A 25,216-nucleotide genomic window follows, 5' to 3' on the forward strand; every position below is an offset into this window, starting at 1 on the left:
ATGTTCCTTTTGCCAGGCGGGTTTCGGGGTAAACATCAGCTGCTGTTGCCGCCACAGAGCAAAGTTTTGGGGCTGAGAGCGGATGGGGGAAGTCCACTGGCCTGGAGTCCCAGAATTACAGAGCAGCCCACACTCTCTTCTGCTCAGCTGTGGGCTGCAGGGGAGGGCTGGGCATCTCTGCCAGCTCTTTTCTCTGGAGGAGAACCCCACCCTGCAGGAGAGGGGGAAGGCCCCACCAACTGTTCCCCTAAGGCCACTACCCACTTCTGGCTCAGCCAGTCCCTCTCTCCTCTCCAGCGCTGGTGGGAAGGCCGGGGCTAGGCCAGTCTTGGCTGGCTGAGCCCTCTCTTTTGGGGGCTGGGCCTGGACAATGGGAAGAGACAAACCCCCTCCCCACGCTGCCCCAGAGACATAAAGCAGGCCTTTCACTGTGAAGTTCTGGCTGCTTCGGTCGGTTCTTGGCACCCAGCGAAGCAGCTTGGGGAGGGGCAAGGAACCAAGTGTGTTGGGGGTGGGGATGGGGCCGGCGATGGTGAGGAAGCTCGCTGCCTCGGGCCACCGGGCTGGCTCCCCAGCTGTGGGATGAGCTCATGCAGGGAAACCGGAACAACCTGGGGTGGGGGAGGGAGACGGGCATCAAGGAGGCTGAGAGATCGTGGCTCCGGGCGCAAGTTTTTCGTGGGGAGCAAGGACAAGCATCCACTCCTCTGGCCCTGCCTGCCACCTTCCCCACCCCGGATCAGCAACCCCATAGCCCATTCCACACTCTCTCCCGAAATTCCCAGGCTCCGCCGACCGCAGGCCACTGCCCCCTGGGTTCGCAGATGCCAGAGCTCCGGCTTGGCCAAACCCCCTAAAAGCCCGGAGCGCAGCCTCTCCTAGATGCCTCTGGCAAAGGGGGTGGGGTGCTCACCGGCTAGTGCTTTTCCGCTGGGCGCGCCAGCGGGAGCCTCCTCCCCCAGCCTTGCCCCTCCCCGTCCCCTCTGGCCTCCCCCCTGCAGCGTCTCTTCCCTTCGCCCAGAGTTTGGCGTAGACAGCGAAGGAGCTATCGTGACTGACGGAGAAGCCTAGAGGAGACGAGACAGAGACGGCGACGGAGTGGGGGTGGGGGATGGGGTGGGGACCGATGCTGAGCTCTTGGGGCCTGGCGGTGACGGCGACGACCGGGGAGAGCTGGGGAGCTCCGCACGCTATTGGGAAAAACTCGCCTGGTGTGGGGCCATGGCTGGGAGGGGGAGCATAAGAGTGAGAAGAAGCAGGGCCCGGTTATTTAATTTTGAGGGTAAATTGTACAAGTAACTCTTGCACCGTCCTTCCACTAACCTCACCTGCCCCCTCCTCCAGCCCCCCAGCCCCCCAGCGCACACAAGCTCCCTCCATCCTGAGATTTTATTTTAGGGTAGGGGTAAGACACTACAGAGCCAAATGAGCGGGTCCCCCCGCCCTACTCGCCTTCCAATTCTTAACCCTGGGTCTACGCACACACACCCTTCTCCTGGGATGGGGTAGGAGGATATTGCGAATGGGGCTCCGAAGCATCGCCCCAGGCCCCAAATTGCAAGTTCAAAGCCACCACTCAGGATCAGCTCGTAAAAGCCGTGACCTGGGGAACTGCGCCCTTCTTTGATTACCTTTTCCCAGACTGTATTCCAATTTCCAAACGTGGAAGAGGCGTGTGTGTGTGTGTGTGTGCGCGCGCGCGCGCGCCTATGTGTGAGTGCGTGTGTCTGTATCACTGTGTGTGTGCCGCGTGTGTGTATGGAAGGTGTATTAATGGGTGATCTTATAAATGGAAATGAGAGAACTGAACTTAAAAGAAACTGGTCAATTGTAAAACAAACAGGAATAAACAACCCTTTAGATGTAATTTGTGGTTTCTCTGGAGGTAGAGGTGGCGCTGAAGAGGAACCCCCACCCCCCAATATTTTTTCTTTTGCTGCGCCTCCACCCCCAGCATTTGGAGCGGCGGAGAAGCGGCTCCGGAGTGATTAATCCGGGGATAATTCACCCCCCCCCCCCCGCCCCCCGGCGCGAACCCCGCGAAGCGGGATTGGAGCGAGTCATTTCCGAGAGCGCAGCGCGCCTCTCCCCGGCCGGGCGGACACTTGGTTCATTCCAGCCGCAGAAGCTCAGGGCTCCCGCGTACCGGGATTTTTTCCGAGCAGAAAGAAGCGCCAGAGCTCTCCTGACCTCCTTTCTCCTAGGCGGCGAGCGGAGCCTCTCCCTCGGCGCTGCCGGCCGCGCCATGCCGCGCTCGCGGAGACGGGAGCAGGGGCGCTGCGGCTGCCCCGCGGGGAGGGCTCGCGGCGAAGCCGGGATTTCGGCGCTCGTGCCTGGCGCGGGGAGCCGCTGGGGCCGCCTGCTGCCGCCGCCAACGCCGCCACCGCTGCTGCTGCTGCTGCTGGGCTGGGGGCTGCTCAGCGCCTCAGCCGCCGCGGGTAAGTCCGGCCGCGCCGGGGAGCCGGCGGCCGCCGCGCGCCCCACCCGAGCCCCGAGCCCACCCATCTCCAACCCGGTTCCTGTCCCTTCCCCCCTCTCCCCCTCGTAACCTTCTATTCCTCCCAAGCGCCCACCCTCCAGCTCATCCTCGCCTCTGTCTGCCCCCATCCTCCTCCACCCTCCACCGTGTCCTCACCTCTACCCTCACCCTCTTTGCTAACCCCAACCCCAGCCGCAACTTGGCCGGATCCGGCCGGTGTAGGGGCCTGGGAGACAGACACCCGCGGGGCACACGGACCATGGCTTCAGTTTCTCCAGCCTCTCAGCCCCCAAGGTGCCAGGCTTTTCCCCGATAAACTTTCCTGGAGCCCTCCCCGGCAGCCCGATTCTGGTTGGCACGCCCGTGCCGGAGGAATGGCGCGCCCCTTCCTCATTTCCGCGTCTGCAGGGTCTGCCCTTCCCTGCCCCCGCCCATTTTCTCCGGAATGAAGCCCGCGTCCCCGCCAGAGCCGCCAGGAGACTGCGGCCACCACCCCCCTCCCCAAGTGTCCCCCTCCCTTGGCACTCTGGATTAGCAGAGGCTCAGGTGGGCGCGCGCCCAGGGCGGGGGTCCGGAGCACGCTTTGCGGGAGGACTCAGGTGGGGGCTAGAGGGTGCTGAGAGACTGGGAGGCGGGGGCGGGGGTTGTGCTGGGGGACGGGGGAGGGAGTGTCGCCGCCAGGCTCCGCGCCGCCACATTCTCCTCGGTTCCCACTCCGCGCCAAAGTGCCCTTTCCCGCGCCCTGCTGCAGCCAAACGCCGGGGCTGCGGCAGCGGCGGCGCGGGCGGCGGGACCTGCTCCCGGCGACCGAGTCGGGGAGGGGGGCAGACCTGGTGGGTGCGGCGAGTCCTGGAACTTCGCGAGCGTCTGGCTGCAGCTTGAGGACCCGGAAAGGCATGCGGACTTTCGAGACAACCCCGTCCCCAGTGGAGACCACTGGCCTCGACTAGTGCCTTCCCACTTTATCCCCTGCACCCCTCTGAGGCTCGGTCTAACCACAGCCTAGAAAGTTCCTTGTTCCCCGGGTGGGGACGGGTCCAAGGGGCGATGCCTGGGGCCGCATTTTCATTTAGCTCGGAGACTGACATCCACTGGGGAAGAAAACCCGTAACACCTGCTGCCCAGGCCTTGACTCAGAGCACCTCCGGCCTGGAGCCCTGCTGGGTTTTTCTGGTTTGTTAAACCGCCGATTGAACCTCCTAAGGCTTGGCCTCGGCCACCCCAACATCTTAGTTCTCCCTCCTTGCAGAGTGCGCCCCTTCCCTGGGGAGCTCTTCGGCCCACCCTGGGCTCCAGCATTTTGTGCGCCCGTCCCGGCAGACCGTGTGGCTAGCTCTTTAGCCGGGAATGTTAGGGTTGCTGGTCAGGGAGGGCGCCCCAGGCTCGCCCCAGCTCTCCCATCCCTACTTGACCGGACTTTCTCGGGTTCTCCTAAGAGTCATGGCCGCCGACACCCAGAGAGGGGCGCCCGAGGTGCACGGGCGTAGGAGCTCCGGCCTCGCGCACACCCACACCCACTGCGTGGCTGCACTGTTCACAACGACGCCGCTGGTCACCCAGACTTGCCACATGGGCGGTGAGGGGACCGTTGGTACTGGCTGTCAGGCCTCTGCGACGTTGGCCCAGGTGTGGTCCCTGTTCTGGCTTAGCGGACCTGAGATTGCCCCTGATGTGATGGAACTGTTTCTCTGGCTAGATTTCTCCCTGCCTCCTGGGCATATCATGCCCCTGGGGAAAGAAAAAGGCCGGTTCCCCGAGCTTGCACGCTGCTCCGTGGTGCTGGAGTGCTGCCTCCCGGAGAGCCATGGGCTTGCAGCTCTTGGGTCAGTAGAGACGGGGTGGTGGAGAATGGCTTGGAGGGAGAGTGCTTGCTCTCTGGCAGGCCGCTCTGGCTTTCAATGCTTCCAATGCATTTCTTTTAAAACCTTTCCCGCATTTAGATGTGCTGTTTGGCCTTGCAAGCAGTGGAGGTTTGTAAATGGACTCCGTGACAGATGAGCCGAGGATCTGGCACATTAGAAGGGGAAGCACATTCATTTTGTGTTCTCTTCACGCTGTTGACTTTAAAAGACGCTCAGGACTGAATCGGCTCCCTTCCTTGGCCCAGTGATGACTGGATACAATGAATAGGAGGATTTGAAAAGGGGGTGTGTCCTCCCCCGCCTTTACCTTCCACCCTGAACCCCTTGCATCTGTGCCCTGCCTCACATCCCTGCCCCCAGCCTCCTTAGACAGTTCCCATCAGTTACCTCCTCTCCCTCCTTTAGCAATCGCTCTCCCTGTTTGTATGTTTCTCCTTGGCCTAAAGAGAGCTTCATCTTTAACATAAAACAAGCTTAACCAGACTTCTTGGCCCGATTGACCTTTTAGCTACCATCTTGTCTCTCTTCCTCTTTTACAAGTCAACTTTCTTCTAAGGGTCTTCCACGCACTTTCTCTGCTATCGTTCACTCCCTGCATCCCGGCTTCTGTCCCCAGGACTAGAACTCTCTAGGAAAGATCCCTGATGAGCACCCTCATTACCAAATCCATCCTTCTTTCTCTTCCTTTACCACTCTGTGACTGTGAACATTTTGGGGTACTTCTTTTAAAATTTCTCTTCCTTGGGCCTCTGGGACACTGTGCTTTGCTGATTTTTCTCCTGTCTCTTGGCTGCTCCTTCCCAGTCTCTAATATGTTCTCCTCCTATAAGTATGGTTTCTTGCAGTGTCCGCTCCTTGTGCTTTTCCTCATTTCCTTTCACCACTTCCTGCGTGAGCTCATCCAGGCCCATCCCTTCCACTACTACACTCTGAAGCTTCCAGACAGATCTTTCCTGCCAAGACGTTTCTCCTGGTATGTGTCTGTTGGCTTCCTAGCCCATGGAAACTCTGGGTCTAGACAGCCCATATTTCCGGCTGGCTCTTGGGCATCTTCACCTGCATGTTTCCATTCCAAAGCAAACTCATTAGTTCCTCTCCTGAGCTCCAGGGTTCCCTCTGTAGGCTGGTGGTACCTGCAGGCTCCCAGTTAACCAGCCCAGAAATCTTAGTATCATCCCCAACTCCTTCCTTATCAGCTGACCATCAAGTTCTGTCAGTTTCATACTCTCAGTTGTTCTCAAATTTAGCTACTTTTCTCTGGATTCAGAAGCTCTGAGCATTGAAAAGTTTGTAATGCCTCCCATCCCTTTAACCAGTAACTTTAATTCAAAATAAATCAAGATTGAACTATAAGAGTAAAGAATTCTGACACAGTCCTGATTTTTCCCAGGCGAACCACTCCATTGCTTTACAAAAAATCAAATACCAAATTATTTTTTAAAAATTTTCCTTGCTTTGCTTGTGTCCTAAGTGCTTGCTTTCAGTAGGCCTCTTGCAAACGGGAGCACCGACCATACCCGGAGGTCGATTCCAGTACTAATTGAATTGTATTCAACATAGTTATTTATCTGCCTCGCCTAGTGAGCTGTGAGCTTCCTGAAGGCTGGGAGCCGCTTTGTTTCTCTTGGTATCCCCGGCACCCAGCTCAGGACCTGGCATAGAATTGGTGCCTGATAGATGGTTGTTAAATCAGCAGATGATTTAAAAAACTTTTTTCCTGGACATTTTTCTAGGGACTGATAAGGCTAAATCAAGAGTTTTAGGAGTCGAGAAAACCAGCTGGTTGGCAGAGGTAACAAGATGACAAAGACACCTGGTCCCCATTTACTTTCCCCTCTGGAACTCAATGTCAGATGTAAGTCAGACAGCTTCTTAGGACCAATGCAACAGCAAGCCCTTAGCATACATCTTCCCTCCCTGCCTTCCCCAAAGGAAAGGCACCAATGTGTGGATTTGAATTTCCATTTGCAATTGAGCTGTAGGTTTTTGGTTTTAAAAGAATAAGCTGACCACAGCAGACAGGGTTGACCATATCCTGGGCTGGTGAGTGTGTGGCTTTGCTGAAGGTGAGGCTAGAATCAGGGGCAAGGGGACTGGAGAACCTGATTGCAGCGTCCTGGACACTGCAAGGTTTGAGTTTGTCCAGAAGAGTCCAGCAGGTGGCTTTGGCAGCATCACCTTGACTCATGTGTCTGACCCGCCTCTGTTTTCATCATCCTGGTCATGCCAGCAGGATTAAGGGAACCTGATTGCTCAGCAATCAGCCAGATGTTCCTCGTTGGAGAACAAGCTGATCTGACCTCTTCAAAAGGGACAAGTCATTCCTGTGCAGTGGGAAGGACTCGAAATCAGAGATGCAACAGGCCCAGCACAAACTTCCCTCATCCAGTGTGCCCATTAAGTGGAGGCTGGGGCTGAACAGGAGCACTGAGGACAAACGATTCAGTCAGGAAGTCTGTGTGCCCTCACTGTGTCCTCCCTACCCACTGTGCTCAGAAAGCTGTCTGGGCACCTAGGGGAGTACTACTAATCGCTGGTGTCCACTGAGTCCTCATCATGTGCTGGCGCCGTCCCAGGCACTTGCTGGTATTAACTCAATCCAACAGCCACCTGATGAGGCCAGCAGTGTTATGATCCCCATTTTATACGTGAAGAAATAGGTTCAGAGAGGACACATCACTTATCCACACTAGTCAGTGACCAAGCTGGGGATTGAACGCAGATCTACCTGACTCCAAATGCCTTATTCGTAACAACACTGCTATCCAGCTTCTAAGGGGACCCAGCTGGGGCTCCGCCCCGGGAATCCTTCTGCCCGGGCTGCCTGCCTCCACCCTGCTCTTCTCACCAGGCTGCCCCCATCATTTATGCTGTGCTGCTTTTGGCACTTGAGGCCTGGATCGCAAACTTCCAACCCCTCAGGCAGCCACTGTCCATCCATCTCCACCACAAGCTCCTGGAGGGTGACTCCAAAGTCGTGCTTGGTTTGTTTCAAGTCCCAAACACCCATCTCGACTGAACTCTGCTGTGGGCGGTCACAACTGCCCAGGTTCCCCCTGTTGTAAAACTCATCAGGGCATGTTGGAATGTCTTGTGTCATGAAATGATGTCCATCTTTATTCCCTCAAGGTCTGTGACCTCAGGCAAGCAGTGTAGCCCACATCGCAGCACATAGTGGACACTGAATAAACACCTGTTGAGAGGATCAGAGGCAAGTTCTCTGGAGCCCAAGGCTCTCTTTCCCTCAGACTTCCCTCTAAGACATTCCCAAGGCAAGGAGCTTGGAGGAGTGGGAATTGGTGAAGGAGTATCCCCAAGGCGGGGGCAGCCTGGGCCCTTCTGCTTACTCATAGTCATAGCGCTCCGTGACTGAGTGCTGGCTAAGTACTTTATAGACATTACTGTTCAATTCTCACAATAATCCAGTCACTGTTATATTATATTGGAAGAGACTGAGGCTCAGAGATTAAGCAGTTAGAGCAAGGCTATAGAGCAGGTAGATAGAGGAGGCAGGATTGACCCCAGGGCTGCCTGACTCCAGGGCCCATCCTTTTAGTTCTTGGAAAGCATTTGTCACAGGGCAGGCCCACTGTTAGCATCCAATGTGTGTTAGATGCTGCCACTATTACTACTGCTGTCTGCTTGCTTTCTGCACCAGCCTGTTAAAATTATAAGAGAAACCGTTCTAACACTATGCTCCACTATACGCATCAGCAAGTGTTTCCTCTTTGTTCCTCCCACTGAAAGCACATCCCTTAGGACCTGGCCAATTGGCTCAATCCATCAGCCAATGTCAGCACCCTCTTCCTGGAAGGATGAAGAGGGAGGTCCCTGTAGCGCCCCCTAGAGGTTGGAGAACGCCACTGACACCGCCCTTTTTGGGATTTCGTCCTTGAGAGGGATATGGCCTCCCAACCCCTCCTCTCTGCCTGCTGCAGAGATTTTCCCAGACAACAAGGGAACGTCTGCGTGAACCTGCAAGTGGGGGATGATTTCAGAGTCTTCTGCCTCACAGAGACTCTGTCTCAGGATTCACTGACTTTAAATAGAACTTGGCTCTCCCTTGGACATGCAGAAAGCAAGGGGTGGGCTAGGCATTGCGGGGAGTTTTCAAATTGAAAATGATGGTGTGGTTCTTAGAGCGCTTTCCTGGCTCTTGTAAGTTAAGAGAAGCAAAGGAAACGCATATTTATTTTCTTTCTGGAGAGCTCAACCCCCTACCTTTTATACCCCTCCTTAAAGATGAGATTCTCCATCTTTTTTTTCTCCTCTGCCACCCAAATACACACTTATCTCTTAGGCCTTTGGGAGAGCGTGAGACCCTTTGGCTTTCTCATGTAGCTTCATGTGACATGAAGAATGGTCATGCCCCCATATAAAATTACGAATAAGAACTTTGGCCAAGCAGGGGCTGAGAGGGGAGGGGAGGGGTCGGAATATGATGGGGTGGGATTGGCGAAGTAAGATAATTTGAGATGGACTGAGACCAGGTAGGAAGGAGGGAGTTGAGTGGGATCACAAGTGGGTTGGGCTGTACTGGAATGGGATAGATAGAATGAATTGGGATGGATTGAGATGGGTTGTAGAATGGAATGGAATAGTGTTGACTAAAACATGATAGTTTGGGGTGGGATTGAGAAGGTGGGGTATAGAGTATTCATGGGATTGACTGAGATGGGATGAGGTGGGTGGGATAGGAATGGGTTAGAGTGGATTGGGATGGGATGGATGGAGTTGGGGTGAGAGTGGAATGGGACAACCGGGATATGGTAGAGTGGAAGTGAGTGTCATGGTGGGATGAGGTGAGATGAGGGTGAGTCAGGATGTACTAGGGTGGCTTGTGTTGGATGAATTGGGATGGGATACTGGGAGATGTGATGTGGTCATATAGCAGTTGAGTGGGCACTGTAGGAAATGGGAAATGAGGCGGGGCACCAGAAACAGCTTGACCAGCTTCACATTATTATAGCATCTTCATCTTCCTCCCAAGAACTCTTCAGTTTCTTATTTGCCTGAACTGTGAAGTTTCGAGCAGATAGAAAGTCCGCATCAGCTCTTGCTTCCACATTGGCATGGGGCCTAAGATGCCAGAGGCTCTACTCTCCTGGTATAAGGGATCATTCTTCAGAGAGACATTGGGAGTCCTGTGTGGCCATCACCATGAACCCTATCAGAGAAATATGCCAGGCACGTGCCAGGAGCCCTACTGTAGCCCATGTGAGGCCCAACATCAGAGAAGGACGCTGTGCCCACCTCAGAGCCAGTGAGGTGGCCATACCCACAAAAGGCGAAGTCCTGAGTGGTATAGGGGTTCACCTCTGTGGCCCCCTCTTTTGGGGAGTCTTCCTGTTGGAAACTGCCTTTCACTTTCTACCTACTTGCTTCTGTATTGTCGGAAAATTTTGAACTGGATTGATCTCTAAGGGGACATCAGTCCTATCCTTGAAAATCATCATTATAAGGAACTCTTATGATGCTAAAAATAATGTATGTATAGTTAAATTCCTGAGAGCACCAAGATAACTCAGAAATTTATTCAAGAATCTCCCGTGTGGTCTAGAGCAGAAAATCAGGGCTTATCTTGCGGCACAAATGGCCTTCCTCCCTGCCAATGTCTAATTTATACTCAATTAAGTGCAATTATAATCCAGAAACCTCAAAAAATTGTGTGTCCATCTTCTATGTTTTCAAAGAGGAAAGAAAATAAGTTCCATTATTAAGTAGCTACATCTATTTATTGATTGAAAGTAAGCGCGCGTGACGGTTGTAACTTTAAAGGGAGAAATCAGAGACTTTGAAGTTTAGACCATTTGAGATACAAGTGTATGATCAGAGAATGCGAAGGCATTTTGTGCGAAATGATTGATGGCCCTTTCGGAGATGAGCCAGTGTGGCAGGGTCGACTCAGGTCCCAGGACGTTTGTCCATGAGTTGCTGCCTGACTCCTGACTCCTGACTCCAGCCTGAGTCCCGCTTACCACCTGCAGACCCTAGTTGCTTCCTCCATCGTCATTTCAGGGGTGGGGGCCAAGGATGGGGAGAGGCTGAGAGATTGGGTGAGGCTTGGTGATGATGTGTGGGCTTCTGGCACATTATTTGGTGATAAGAAGGAGGTGAAAGTTTAATGGGTTTATTTTCAATCTATGTTAAATGTTCCTAGCATGAAAACGGCCATGTCAAGGTTGGCATCCTCTCCTCCCAGGACCTGTGTGGCCCCTGTCCTCCTGGCCCTTGTCATCGTGTAATAGAAGGGCTGACCCACGGCAGATCCATGGCTGGCTGGGAGGAAGACATTCTGATATATTTGATAAGTCTTGAAATTTGGCCTGAGAGTCAGGAAACTCATCTTCCAGCTTTGGTCGTGACTACAACCCATATGACCACGAGTGAATGATTTCATCTTCTTTGGGTTGCATTTCCTCCCTTATAAAATGGGGATAGTATTACCCATCTTGTCTATGTAATGCTGGACTTGGAAGCTCTCTAATCAACAAAGCAAAAAGGACCCAGAGATATTAGAATAGGTCACTAGTCTAAGCCCCATGCAGTGGGAGATCCTGTCCAGTGGCCAGGCCAGCTTGGCTTCCAAGGATTCAAAACTTCCTACCTCTGCAGACAGCCTGCCCGGCTGTGCTTCCGGTGCATGGGCTGCGGGTGAAGGAGGGTGGACTCACTGAGCTTCCTAGCCTTGATCCATTCTTACCCTCCCATGGCCCTTGTGGCTGGCTGCTCCCGAGAACTTGGTAGGGAGGACACAAGCAGTTCCCGTCCATGGCCCTTCAGACGTCTGCCGCAGCCTCCTCCCTCCCCTCCCACCCACTCCCGGGCAGCCTCGCTGTGAGTCCTGTCTGGGAGAGCTGGCTGCTTGGATTTTACTTTTCCTAACACATCCATCCAGGGGACAAGATGTGCACTGAGGCCTTTTAACTCCAGCAAGATGAAAATTCCCTCTGTTCGAGGACCGTTGGGACTCACGTTTCCTATGACATTTTGTTCCAAGAAGCACGGAAAGAGTAAAATGTTACAAAGATAGTTTTTCTGAGTTATGTGGAAGACACAGTTGGGTGTTTTCTGCTTTTTTTTCAGTCTCAGGTGCCTAACATTGAATTAATTCCACCCTCAGACCATGACACTTTATCATCTGTCTATATAAGGCCCCTCTTGTTTTATTTTAAATTTTCTCCTCTCTTTATCCCTAATCCCAAGACTATTGTTACTCTCTCCCATCAGTATCCACTCTGATATATTTGATATCTGTCTTGAAATATGCATGGATCCTTATAAAATATATAGGGTTGTTTTGCATGTATATGTATTTTTAACTTATATAAATGATAGTGAACTATAAATTTCATCCAGTTTCTGACTTTATTTACTCAACACTATATTTTAAAGATCTAGCTCTTCTCCTTGTGTGTGTCTAGTCCGTGGTTTCTAAATTCTGTATTGCGTTATGAGTTGTGTATCCATTGCATTCTATGTGTCTATTCCCCTGGGGTTAGATGCCTGGCTTGTCTGTAACTCCTCCCAGACACACACGAAGTTCTGAAGACCATCCTTGTACACACTTTCTTGGGACCCTGTGTGAGAATAACTCTGGGCTATACAAATGGAGGATAGGGATCCCTGAGTTAATATGTTAATTTTTCTGTGTTCTGCCATAATGTTTTCCAGAATGGCTGTGCCAGGCACATTTCCACCAAGAGTGCGCAAGAGTTTCTTGTCATCACCAATGTTATGTCATCACCAATACCTAATACTACTCACCTTTCTAATTTTTGCCATTCTGATGAGTTTAAAGTGCTATCTCGTTGCTTTAATTTGCATTTCTCTGATTGCTGGTAAGTTCGAATATCTCTATATGCTTGTTAGCTGTTTGAACTTCTCTTTTTGTGAATTCCTATTCACATTCTTTGCCTATTTTTAAATCAGACTTCCTGTCTTAATTTAGAAAAATTCTTGGTTGATTTGCAGAAGTTCCTTTTATATTCCCTTTGTCAATTTTAGAGGTTACAAAAAACTTCTAATCTCTCGTCTGTCTATTTTCTTCTGTCGTCTTTCTTTGGACAGAAATGCTTCATTTTGATGTAGTCGGATCCATCTGTGTTTTGTGGAAGGCAGAATTTGAGACATGGGGGTACTAACAAGCTAGGGGGCAGGAGAGGTCCCCAGGCCCCTGAGAGTCCACCCTCTTGCAGGGCTGGCTCACCGTATGGGAGGCTTTGAGGAACTCAGAGCCTTCCTCTCCATATTGGGATCCCAAATCCTACAGGAGGTCTCTCCTCTGGCTCAAGGCTCTGTGTTTTCTGAAGATGCCAGTTAAAGTACAAATCAGTTACTTGATGGGTGCCACACTTAGAGAACGTGAGGGATTGCTCAGTCCTTTAGCAAGGCATTTATTGAGCGTCTGTGCTGTGCCTGAGCTCTCAGATGCACTGAGGACATAGACAAGTTTTATAGATAAGGGTACATAAGAAAGACAGCTATACACATGTTCACAGCAGCATTATTCACAGTATCCAAAAGGTGGAAGTAACCCAAGTGTCCGTCGATGCATGAATGGGTAAACCAGATGTGCTATGTATGTACAGTGGAATATTATTCAACCTTAAAACAGGAGATTCTACATGCCACAACATGGATACACCTTGAAGACATTTTGTTATTAGCACTGTTGAGTGCATCCTGACTCCTAGCGACCCTGTGTACAGCAGAACAGAACCCTGCCTGGTCTTTTTTTGCTCCATTCTCTCCCCTTCATGTGCTCTGTCAGACAATGATCCGCTGCTATTCATAGAGTTTCATGGCCAGTTTTTCAGAAGTGGGTGGCCGGGTCCTTCCTAGTCTGTCTTGTCTGGAAGCTCCGCTGAAACCTGTCCTGTGGGTGACCCTGCCGGTATTTGAAATACCGGTGGCATAGCTTTCAGCATCACAGCAACACGCAGCCGCCACAGTATGACAACCGACAGACAGTGGTGTGGTCCCCTGATCGGGAAACAAACTCGGGCCACGGCGATGAGAGCTCTGAATCTTAACCACTAGACTGCCAGGGCTGGCTTTGAAGACACTATGCTCGGTGAAATACGCCAGTCACAAAAGGATGAGTGCTGTGTGGTTCCACTTAGACAAGGTACCTAGAGCACTCTAGTCCAGAGACAGAGAGTAGAATAGTGATTGCCAGGGACTGGGGGAGGGGGAACGGGGCGTTAGTGTTTAATGAGTACAGAGTTTCAGTTCTGCAAGATGAAAAGAGTTCTGGAGCTCGATGGTGGTGATGGCTGCACAACAGTGTGAATGTACTTAATGCCACTGAACATATGTGTAAAAATGGTTAACGTGGTGACTTTTATGGTGTATGTATTTTGCCACAATTACAAAAATAAGAGGAACAACTATGTAGACTCAAGGGGTCAGAGAAGGCTCCTAGAGCAAGGGGTGTTTAAGCTGACACTTGCAGGACAGCTGGCAGAGAGGGAGCAGGGGGGCCTTCCAGAAGTGGAAACCCATCTGCATGGCTCAAGGCACGTTCAAGGTCTGGAGGGAGTTCAGTGTGATGTGAAGGTCTGCTAACCGGGCAAGGGCAGCGAGGGGTCTGGAGGGTTCTAAGCAGACTGTGGCCCCGCTGGCTTGGCAGGCAGGCGCGGGTCTCTGAAGTCAGGAGGCGATGATGAGGGCAGGGCACGGCCAGGCACTGTGGGGGTGGAGGGGCAGTCGGCATGGGTGCATGGAGCCCCATGGGGAGAGGTCGGCAAGGAGGGGAAGAGGGAATCCTTTTCCCTCTGCATTTCCTCCACCCTGGTCCCCGCCTCCCTAGAGAGGGCCATCTGATAGAACTGCCAGAGTCCATGGAGCCCGCTGCATAAACCGCGGATCGAAAATCACAGTTCTGTTAATCCTGCCTCAGTGAGAATGTCCCCAAACTTCCATCAAGGAAGAAAATAAAAATAGGAAATCTGCGTCCTTGGGGGCGCCTCAGCAGGCCATTTCAGGCTTAACGCAGCGAGCTGCATTTGGGGGATGTCAAGTCTGCATCCCCCTCCCTCAGCATCTTCATTATCTGTCCTGGAAGCCGTTCTTTAGGGAACTCTGGCATGGCTGAGAATGGCCCGGTCCTCTGCTTAAACCTCAGGGCACCCCCAGGAAGTCCATCATTTTGCAGTTGAGGAAACTGAGATTTGAGGAGATGAAGTCACTGGCCCACATAGCTAAGGAGGGGGAGAGCCTGGATTCAAACCCAGGATGATTCTAGGGCCCACAGGCTTAACCATCACTGTCCCCAGGGTTCCCAGTTAGAGATGTGGATACGCAGGCCCACCCCTGATCTTCTGAATCAGAGGATCTAGGAGGGGGTGTGGCGCCTGCATCTCTAATCGGTTCCTGGTGATGATGATGATGATGATGCTGATGATGCACACTGAGTCCGTGCAGGTACCTCTTAGTCTGTGTGTGAGTCTGGGTGGAGAGCTCCCCGGGTCTGAAGGTGGAACTCCCAGGAGATAGGCCTTCAACCATCCACTCCAGTCCTCCCCTTGCGATGACCCGGTCTTGACCTCGCCCAAGAACAAACGGAGGAAGGGCTTCCCACTCCACTCTACCTCCTTTGCCCTCACCCACACCCCGGTGGAGCCAGGACCTGTCCCCTGAGGTCCTGCAGCCCCCCAGAGGTGACCTGGTTTGAGCCATTGAGGTTAGGTGGCTCCCCAGAGGAGCTGGGGGAGAGCGCTGGCCCGCAGGTCGCATTAACATTCCTAAACTGCTGGGCACACTTCACAAGGCCCTGTGGGTGAGGGCTGGCCTGGCTGCTCAGAGCTCCTGAATCACCAAGTCCTTCCACCAGCCCCTGATTTGTTAGGTGAGAAATCAGGGCCCTCAGGGAGTTTTATCCTCAACTTCCTCCGGCTACTAATTCCCGTTATTCTAGATTTAATACTTGCTGAAGAACAGACACAAAACACTGAAATGGCATTTTCCTCCGGCCTGGTGGTGGGAGGCAGCTGGCATTTTAGGACAGAGGCCCGGCAGGCGGGCAGGGTCAAGGCAGGCAGAGGGAAGCTCCCGTGGGTGGGGCCAGGGAGTTCGGGTTCCAGCCCTGGCTTTGTTCCTGGGCCAGAGCAGGACCCGGCCCCCAGGGGAGAGGTCCTAGCCCAGGGGAGGGACTTTTAGAGTCTGCAGTGCCTGTGAGGAGCCAAAGACTCAGCAGGGAAACCAAGGCAAAGGGCCAGTTATGCAAATAGGGATGCTAAGGCAGGAAGTACAGAGACAGTGGGAGGCCCAGTGGTGGCATTCATTCATTCATTCGTTCAGCCAGACATTTCTTGAGTTTCAGAAGGTGAGTGAGGGACTATTAAAAGAGAGCCCTGGGAGAAAAAGATTTCACCATCAGAGGAGTTTGGCAAACACTAGGCCCTTCGTTTCCAGTGTGCTCCAAGGCCTTGCCAGGAAGCTTAGGAAAGCAGCCTCTTAGGCTCAGGCGCCCACCTATGACTCAGAATCTGCATTTTAACAAGATCCCAGGTGCTTCCTGTGCCTGGGAGAGTCTGAGAAGCAGGAGGGGACGCACTTTCTGAGCACAGACTTTGGAGTAAGGCGAACCCAGGGCAGATCCTGGCTCTAGTTCCTTCTGGGCCTCAGTTGCTGCATTGGTAAAATGAGGCAAAACGCTTGACCTCACAGTCATGCTGTGAGGTCCCCACTTGCAGAGTACCTGGCTCTGAGCACGCAGCCCTCTGGCCCCTCGGTCCCTATAAGTCCGTGTCCCACTGACAGGAGGTTTGGGTTCGTTTGTTCACTCCTGTGTCTCTGGCACCTGGGACAGAGCCTGGAGCATGGGAGATGCTCCATCAATATTTGTTGAATGAAAGAATGCTCATCAGTTGGTTGTCAGGTGAAACCGAACAGCTTAGAAGCCGATTTCTGGAGCAGCGGAGACACAATTAGATTTTCTCTTCTCTTTTCTGTTGCTGCACCAGATTATGGCAGATTTCCCAAGGTGAAGGATTTCTGAGAGGCTGGGGCAAGGAGGTGGGGCAAATTTTTGATACAGAGCGATGAGATAGCTGCTCTCTGTCAGCCTGTGTTTCAGGAAAATTCTGTGGTTGCTGAGATCTTTGAGTTGAAAGCTGTTGTTAAAATTAAATATTTTGAGAAGTGTTAGCCATTAACACCTTAGTAAAAATGAGTGGATCAATCTGGAGCAGTTAGGGTCAGGTAGGGTGGTAAAGGGTAGATTTGTTTGTATCGATGTCCCCAGGGCTCAGATTTTGAACCCAGAAGTTAATCTGACCCCACCTCCTCCCCTTTTTCCTCTTGACCCAGCCCTTGTCAATCAGCCTCTCCCAATCAGCTCAGTCCCTGGTGTCCCCACCCCTGGCTCTGGACCCATCTGAACCGCAGGCTCCATCTTGGGACCATTCTCATCTCTGGGGCAGCCTCATCCACTTACTCTCCTGAACAACCGTATCTTCTACATCACAGAAAAATTGGAAACAACTAAAAGAAACAAGTGTACGAACGTTGCCATTGAATTTGGGTAGGGAAGCACTGAGGACGCTGTGCCTGCGCTACCCAGGAGTGTCACTGTCCTCATCACCATTCCTGCTCCCCGTTTCTCTAATCCCTCCTCCCCTTGGTTCCCTTCCCATTAGTCCGTAAACACACTTTGTTTTCATCTTAAAAACACACTAAACAACACCCCTTCCTTGACTCTGCACCCCCTTCTGGCTGTCACCCGGCTCTCTCCTTCCCTTCCCAGCCATGCTTCCTGAGATGGTGTCTGCCAAGTCATTTCTCAGCGCCTGTCATCTGGCTTCCACCCTCCTCACTCCAGGGGAAGTGCTCCAGCCCAAGGCACCACATGACTTCCTACTTCGCAAATCCAAGCGTCTCTCTTGGCTTCTGGACTTTTCTCAGTCTGGCCACAGCCTGCCTCTTGACCTTCCGTCTGTCCTTCCCCCTCTTCAGCATATGACACTGCCCTCCCGCTTACAGGTTGCTTTCCTGTTGGCTCTTCCAGGCCTTTGGCCTTAGCCTTCCTCTCTTTGGCTTTAGCCACTATCCAAATGGCGATAATCTCCATGTCCCACATTTAGGTCTCCTGGGCCCTGAACTCCAGACCCACATACCACCCTGATGGTCTGTGGGCCCCACACTCTCAATTCCCCCCTGACTGGCTCCCTTTCGCTAATGGTGGATTCTTGAGCCTTCCCACATCCTCACCAGTGCTGCTTGGCTCGAGCCTCACCCTTTGGGACCCAGCACGCTGGCACTGGCAGTGGCAGCAGTGTGGTCTCCCATGGCCACTCTTGCCTTCCTCCCATCAGTGGTGCGTGCTTGGGTCAGAGAGATACAGGGAGTGGGTCCACTCTCTGGGATGGGCGGGGAGGGGCAAGACAAAGATCACTGAGAAGCTGGTACCCCTTGAGGAAGTGAGAGAAACTCTGAAGCTCTTGGGACAAGAGTGAACTTGGAAGACGTTCAAGCTGATATGCCACTAACACCTGCCCTAGCAACCCCTTCCTTCTCGGCTTCTGGCTGATGGGGTATAAGAACAAAGATCGCTAATTGGCTGGGGCAGAAAGTACTGATTCATTTCTTGATAGCTGGGCATGTGCCTGATACCCCTCAAAACAGGCTTTCTGGTGCATCATGGAGCACGCGGCTCAGCCCTGGCCAAATGGTACCTTCCACCTGCCACCAGGAGTCTGAATCTTGGGCACTGAGCACTCAGCAGCCTCTGCAGAATCAGGGCTGGGACGGGGTCTGCATGGACAGTCAGTGTCCACTTTCCCAGCCAGCTCTCACGACAGGCTTGCTCTACCACCACTCCCCTCGTTGTTAGGTAGGACAGGGGCAACTGGTGAACAGGCTTTGCCTTTCAATTCAGTGGCCCTCCCCACGGGTAAAACGTGGCCCAGTGAGGGGTGAGGTGGGAGGTGGCAAGAAGCCATGCCCAGCACAGGGGGAAGGGAGGCCCCCTCCTCTGTGCTGAGACTGCTCTGGGGGAGAGGGTCAAGGCTCCTAAATGTCTCTCCCTCCCTTAATACAGCCCACATTTGTTATGATGGGGGCGCTCTCCCAGTCCCTGAGTTGCTCCCAAGAAACTTAGGGTTTTTTTCCCTTAAGATTGGCACCTGGGCTAACAACTGTTGCCAATCTTTTTTTTTTTTTTTTTCTGCTTTATCTCCCCAAAACCCCCTGTACATAGTTGTATATCTTAGTTGCAGGTTCTTCTAGTTGTGGGATGTGGGATGCTGCCTCAACGTGGCCTGACGAGTGGTGCCATGTCCGCGCCCAGGATCCGAACCCTGGGCCGCCGCAGCAGAGTGCGCGGACTTTACCACTCGGCCACGGAGCTGGCCCCTTAGGTTTTGAAGCACTGTTTCCAGGGGCGTGGATTCTTTTCCCTATTTTTGTCCCTAAAAGACATATGTAACTGCCAGTTGTTTTCGGGTCCATCACCCGCCCTGCGACAGTGGCGGAGACTCTCTCGAGGGGCAGGAGCAACTTCACCAGCGCTCCCAGCTCCCTTCAGATGTGCCCTGCAGACTGTGGAGGCAAAGCCACATCCAGCACGAGGAAGCAGACAGGCAGCCCTGCCTTTCCACCTTCCCGCTCTGCCCTTCCAGAGCCCCAGCCCCCGTCCCACCGTCCTGTGACCTCGGCCTTTATCCCCCTATATCATCTGAGTTGAGGCCCTGAGATGTTCCTGACTTGGGTGGTTCTGATCTCTGGCCCTGGGAACAAGCATCTTCTTGGGAACACATTCTTACCTCCTTTATCCAAGGCTGAGACTGCTTGCATTCATTTCCCCAAATGCCCCACATGGCAATTTCCCCTTTCAAAGCAGCAGGCAGCCCTGCCAAGGGGCTGAAATTTCTCATACAGTTAGGCAGGGGGTCTGGGGAACCCAGCATTCCTTCATTGTCAAGCCTCTGGGGTCCCTGGAGGGCCGTGGCTGAGTCCCACCAATCAGAATGGACAAAGGGCAGCGTGACCTCACTGAGTGGGAACAGTTCCAGCCCGGAGCAGCCACTTGGCATTTCTTTGGCCTGTGCATTTTGATCGCAGATAAATGCAGTTTCTGTTGGGCCCTTTGAAATCTTGAAAATAGCTCACAACCTCTCATTCCTGCCCCGTAGGTGTGTGGGAACCCCAGGCGGGGAACACCGAGCTTGTCCAGTTCCTCTACAACCTCCCTGCCACGCCTTTCTTCCTCTCTCAAGTTTGGAAGCAACTGAGTGAAAAACACAAGAGGAATCCACTGGAGAGATGGAAATGTCAGCTTCATTACTGATAGAGATGATTGGAGCATGTGGCTTTGGATATGCGGCCAAATTGGCTTGTTAATATATCACTTTTGAATACCCACTCACGGGCATAAGGGGACAATCTTGGGCCTCCCTCACAGGGGCCAAGCCTGCTGGGCAAGGTTAGGGAGGTGCCAGGCAGGTGGGGCTGGGCTGAGCGAGCCACGTTCTTTCCCCAAACTCACTATTTAGACAAGTCACCCACCCTGCCCCGGCCCCCAATAGCATGGAGAGAGAGTGAAGGTCAGAGAGACTGGAAAAATATGTGTGTCTGCAGTGCTTTGTCCTCTAGGGGCATGGAGTGGGAACACCCTCCCCTCTAAGGAGACAGGAGGGGGACAAGCATGTGCTCTCCTCCATGGCCACCAGGATCTGGGCCTGAACAGGTCAGCATCACCAGCAGCTGAGGGGTCTGGGGGAGGCGAGACAAGCCCCCCCACCCCCCAGGGAGGAAGACTTGGAGCCCCGCCCACCTTGGGCTCGGCTTAGATGCCAGGCAGCCTTGGAGGTTTCTCAGAGCCCTTACCCCGACTGAGAGGAGATGTTGACTAAGACGTTGATCATCTGGCCCGCTTATCTCTGTGACATATTTAAATAAGAAAATAAATCGTTCGTTTTTCTTCTCCCTTCATTGTCCCCTTGAACAGTAAATGGAGAATCTGCTTCATCTAGGTGAATCGTTAGGAAATGGGACCGCTGCTTAAAATGCATCCGCTCTGGAGTCAGACCTGCTTCTCCTTGGTTAACTTCTTGATGGAAACTGATGTCCGATTAGGGCCGGGCACCATACATTTGCTTTGCAGATGAAGGACCAAACTGAGTGGAAGAGGAGCAGGCGGGAGACGACAGAGAAGATTTCTAGCATAAGGCGGTAGCAACGCCGAAAGACTTTTTCCTTCTTTCCTCCCCCCTCCCTCCTTCCCTCCATTCCTTCTTTTTTCCTTCCTTCCGTGCATCCCACCGTCTGTGCACCCATTCAGCCGAGTTGTGCTGAACTCCCACTTTGTGCTGGGCACTGTGTGGGGTTCTGGGATGTAGAGCTGAAGACATGCGTGGCATTTGTCCCCCCTGTACACCCCCCAATGCCCTAGGCTTTCATTCTTTCTAATGTGTCACCCCCGGGCTGGATAGATAATTAGATAATTTAAATGCAGTGTGATGAGTGTCACACTAGAATTTAGTGTGGGACTGGGATGGGGGTTATGGGAGCACAGAGGAAGGGCAGGAATCCAGCCAGGGGCTATCAGGGATGACTTCCGGATCTATTTTGAAGGTAGAGCCAACAGGTCCAGGGGGATTCAGTCTGGGGAATACAGAGAAAAGTAAACAGCGGCTTCATTAGCTGGTAACTATTGCAGATAACGGCCAGGGAGGCGGCTTCTCTGGGGCGACCATGCTGCCTTGCCTGTGTGGGACACCTGCTCGATTCTGCTTCTGACTACCTTGGTCACATCGCTGAACCCAGGCGCTGTGCCGCAAGACCCCCATGAGATAGGTGGCCCAGTTATTCCCATTTTGTAGAAATAGAAGGTGAGGTTTGAAGGAATGAAATGACTTAGCCAAAGATCACACAGCAGGCAAGGGATGGAGCTGAGACACCAACCATGTGGAATCTTGCAATAGTGTTTCCACAGCTGTGTCCACCACAACACACAACCCAGGATCCCTCGACGGAGTCCAGCACTGGCACTCCTCACACACCATTGCTATAACAATAGCAGTTATAACATCATCTTCATGTTTGGAGTCCCCACGATGAGCCACTGTGCCGAGCACTTTACAGACCCCATCTCATATGAGTCTTACAACAGATTTGCAAGCTGGATGGCATTATTATCCCCGTTTTGCAGATGGGCAAACTGAGGATGGCGATCTAACTAATGGCTCAACGTCACACATGATTGGTAAATGTTAGACCTGAATTAGAACCCAGGGCTGCACAACCCCAAGGCTCATGCTGCTGAGCAGAACATTATTTACGCCCTCCTTTACAGTTACATCAAGGAAACGGAGAGAAGGTGCCGTTCTCATCCTGCGTCACTCCCTGCACATGTCCCTGTCGCTGGCCAGGCCTCATCTGTGTAAAGGGGGCAGCCATTCCTGCCTGTGTGGCTTGGACAGAGACGGTGTCAGGCTCACCAGGGCCCGGCAAGGGCCCGGTTTCATTGGTTTGTAAGGCACTCCATAGCTGAACTGCAGGGCTGTTGTCTCCCGAAGGCCGGGTGTCTGCCTGAGAGGAGAGTGAGGCGGCACAGAGGAGCCACGTGTGGGCCTTGGCTCCAGGGACAAGTCGTCTGATCTGATTGTTCAGATCCATCGTCTCTTGGATATGCCCATCATTTGCTCACGACCGTCAGATGAGGAAGGATAAGAAGCTCTTTGGAGACTGAGGGGGCAGCTGGGGCAGGATGACCCCTGTCTCTTCTCCAAAGGCCCCAGCAGCAAAAGGAAGGGGCACAGGAGCTGCTCAGGGGTATCTCATGACTCACACATCACACTCCGAAACAAATATGTGCCCAGCTCTGTGCAGTGTTGCTGGGGTGCACGGAGGCCGTCCCTGCCTGAGCTCACATTCCCGTTGGGGAGGCACACGTGGAAACACACAGTGCGTTGCTGTCCCCAGAAACCTGGTAGTCATCCTTGATGTTTCCCTTTCTCCTTTCCTCCCCCCACCTCAAGCCATGAGCAAACCCTGTTGGCTCCACCTTCAAAATGCATCTGGGATCCAGCCCCTCCCACTGCCTCCATCACAGCCCAGGAGTCCTAGCCAGCGTCTCCTTTGTCTGGACTCCTGCAGAAGCTCCTCTGTGGTTTCCCTCTTATTTTTGCCTCTTGTCACTTTTCCTCCAACCCAGCAGCTGGAGAGCTTTGAATAGTCGTAGTCAGAACATTCGTTTCCCCGCTCAGAGTCTTGCAGTGGCTCCATTGCGTCCTTTCCGTGTTCTCACCCCTGGTTCCCTCCCTGCCCTCATCTCCCCTGAGACTGGCCTGGCTTACTCTGCTCGGGCCAGTGGCTGCCCTGCTCTTCCTTGGACTTACTGGCTGTGGACTGGTGGTCTGGGGCTCGGCATCCCCGGGTGGCATCAGGACTCACTCCATTGCTTTTATCAGCTCTTGGTCAGCTGTTGCCTCCTTGGGGAGGCCTCTCCAACTTCCTTATCCACAGTAATGCCCTCCTTCACTTTGTGTTACGTTTCTTCATGGTCCTTTTAACCACCTGACATATTGTATATGCATTTTTCCCCCATTTACTGTCTGTGTCCTCAAGTAAGCTCCACGAGGTGGAGGAGCTGGGTGCTCTGTTCTCTGAGGTATGCTCGACTCCTAGGACAGTCTTGCACGTCATAGGGGCCCAGTGACTATCTGTTGGGTGTGGAATGAATGAATGGAGAGATGCAACCAAGACTTACGGAAGCCCAGAGGATGGAGCAAACAACTCCAGTGTGTGGTGGGGTGGGGTGGGGGTCATCGTTGGATGAGTTGACAAGTGAGCCAGGACATATAGGAAGAGCAGGCAATTTTCTGGGGAAGAAAGGAGGGGACATGATTCCAGGAAGAGCCCCCAGACCTCAAGGGCCCACTGTTGACAGGAGCAGAGGAGGAGTTCCACGTGGTGGGGGTACACCTTGTGTTGTGGGCGGTGCCACAGAATTGAGCTTCACGGGTTTGGGGGAGTGTGTGTGGGGGGGTGTGGGGCAGTGGAGGAGGGAGAGCGTGGCTGCTCCCTGTGAAGAGATTAGCACCCTGGCCTCTGGAGCCAGCCCAGCTGGGTGTACATCCCAGCCCTGCAGGGAAACCTCATAAGTCACCGTTTGAGGTGGCTATTAACTCATCGCTCAGGACCTGGGAGAACAGGGTTGGGGCGTTGTCAGAAGCACCAGTTGGAGCTTCAGAGAAACCTAGGCTTAAATCTTGGCGCTGCCCAGTACTAGCCTGCATAAGAGACTTAATAATCTCCTTCGGCCTCAGTACCCTTCTCTAAAATGAGAACAGCAATCCCTAATTCACAAAGTCTTTGTGACGATGCAGTGAGATGATGTACATGAAGCACTCACCTAGGCCTGGCCTGGAACTCGGTCATGGTTGCCAAGGCAACGAGGTCTGCTGAATCCAGAGGGATCAGGAGCATTGGGAGAAACTTGCTCATTAAGCTCTTCCGGGGCCGCAGGTGTTCTCCAGACATTTACTTGGTGCTCATCTGCGAGGGGCCATGCTGTTGCTCAGAGACCCTGCACTCTAGGCTGCTCCTTCCTTCAGGTCCTCAGAGGCCCATGCTCCCTCCTGCCTCTGGGCCTTTGCACATCCTGATTCCTTAGTCTGGGCTGTTCTTGCCCCCTTTCACCTCATCAACCAAGGCTCATCTGTCACATCTCGGCTCAAGGGTCACTTCCTCTTCTGGGACCCCCAGTCTAGATCATTCTCGTAGAATTGTGTTCCTCACCCTTGGAGAGCTTATCTCAGACGATAACTAAACACGAATCAGAGTCACTCATCTATTATTTCTCTTCCTCATAGACTGTAAGCTTCTGGAGGGCAGGGACTGTGTCTGGCTTGTCCTATCATCCTATCTCTGGACCACTGACAATCCTTGGCAAATAGTATGTTCTCAGTTAATATGAAGAATGACTCAGGGAAGATGGAAGTGACATGCATAATTACAGTGACCTTGTTCCTTCCCAGACAAGACTAGGAAGACTGAGGGAGCTGCCTTCCCGTGAGCCTCACAGTCTTAGGAGGGGGGCCAGCTCTTTCTAAATATATAACAACAACAATAATAAATAGCACATACTCAGTGCTTCGTCGCTGTGCTAAGTGCTCTGTAGACATTACTTCATTTCGTTGAAACATCATTATTATTACGTGAGAAAAGCAAGATGCCGAGAAGTGTGTATAATATGATCCCATTTTAAAAAGACAAACAATGTCAAACCCTGACTATATATGTAAGTGTGCATATGGGAGTATGTAAGTTGATGTTTGGATATGGTTTATGAGCAAGAATAAAATTATGGGAAGATGCAAATGAGGTTGTTAATATTGGTTCCCTAAGGGTGTGTCTTGGCTAGTGGGTAGCGTGGACAGGTTAGAGTGGGCAGTGAGAGACAGAAAGCCAAATGAAAGGAGGAAAAGTAAAAGTGCCCTAAAACCCCACTATGCATAATAAGATCATACTCATGTATTCATGCAAGATTATGTGTGAACGTGTATGTAAAAAGAAATATAGAAATTCCTCCAGCAAAGAGGTGCAAGCTGCTGGCAAGGGTGCAATATGATGGGCACTTTCATAAACTGCCTGTGGGAGTGTAAATTGTTACAAACTTCCTGTAAGGCAACTTGGCGATACATTTTCAACAGCCTTAAAAATATTCATGTATTTGGACTCAGGATTCCACTTCAAAGAATTTACCCTGAAGAAATAACTAGAGTTGCGGTCAACCATTTGTGTGTGAGATGCAGAGCATTATTTATAATAAAGGGAAAAAATGGAAATCAACTAAATAGCTAATAAGTAGAGAAAGGTCAAACAAACTGTTACATCAAAAACTAAATTGCAGAATCATGGCAACCCT

At 52.4% G+C, this 25,216-nt stretch overlaps 1 protein-coding gene across 1 annotated transcript in view; it reads left to right on the forward strand.

The window, feature by feature from the left end:
- The first annotated feature begins 2,245 nt into the window (after positions 1-2,245).
- Positions 2,246-25,216, forward strand: part of CSMD2 (CUB and Sushi multiple domains 2) — a 585,891-nt gene continuing 562,920 nt past the window's right edge. The window contains exon 1 of the mRNA XM_046662326.1: positions 2,246-2,438. Coding sequence (XP_046518282.1) covers positions 2,246-2,438 — 193 coding nt within the window. The remainder of the gene's footprint in view (positions 2,439-25,216) is intronic.

This window comes from Equus quagga, chromosome 5, assembly GCF_021613505.1.
Source record: "Equus quagga isolate Etosha38 chromosome 5, UCLA_HA_Equagga_1.0, whole genome shotgun sequence".
Taxonomy (NCBI): Eukaryota; Metazoa; Chordata; class Mammalia; order Perissodactyla; family Equidae; genus Equus; species Equus quagga.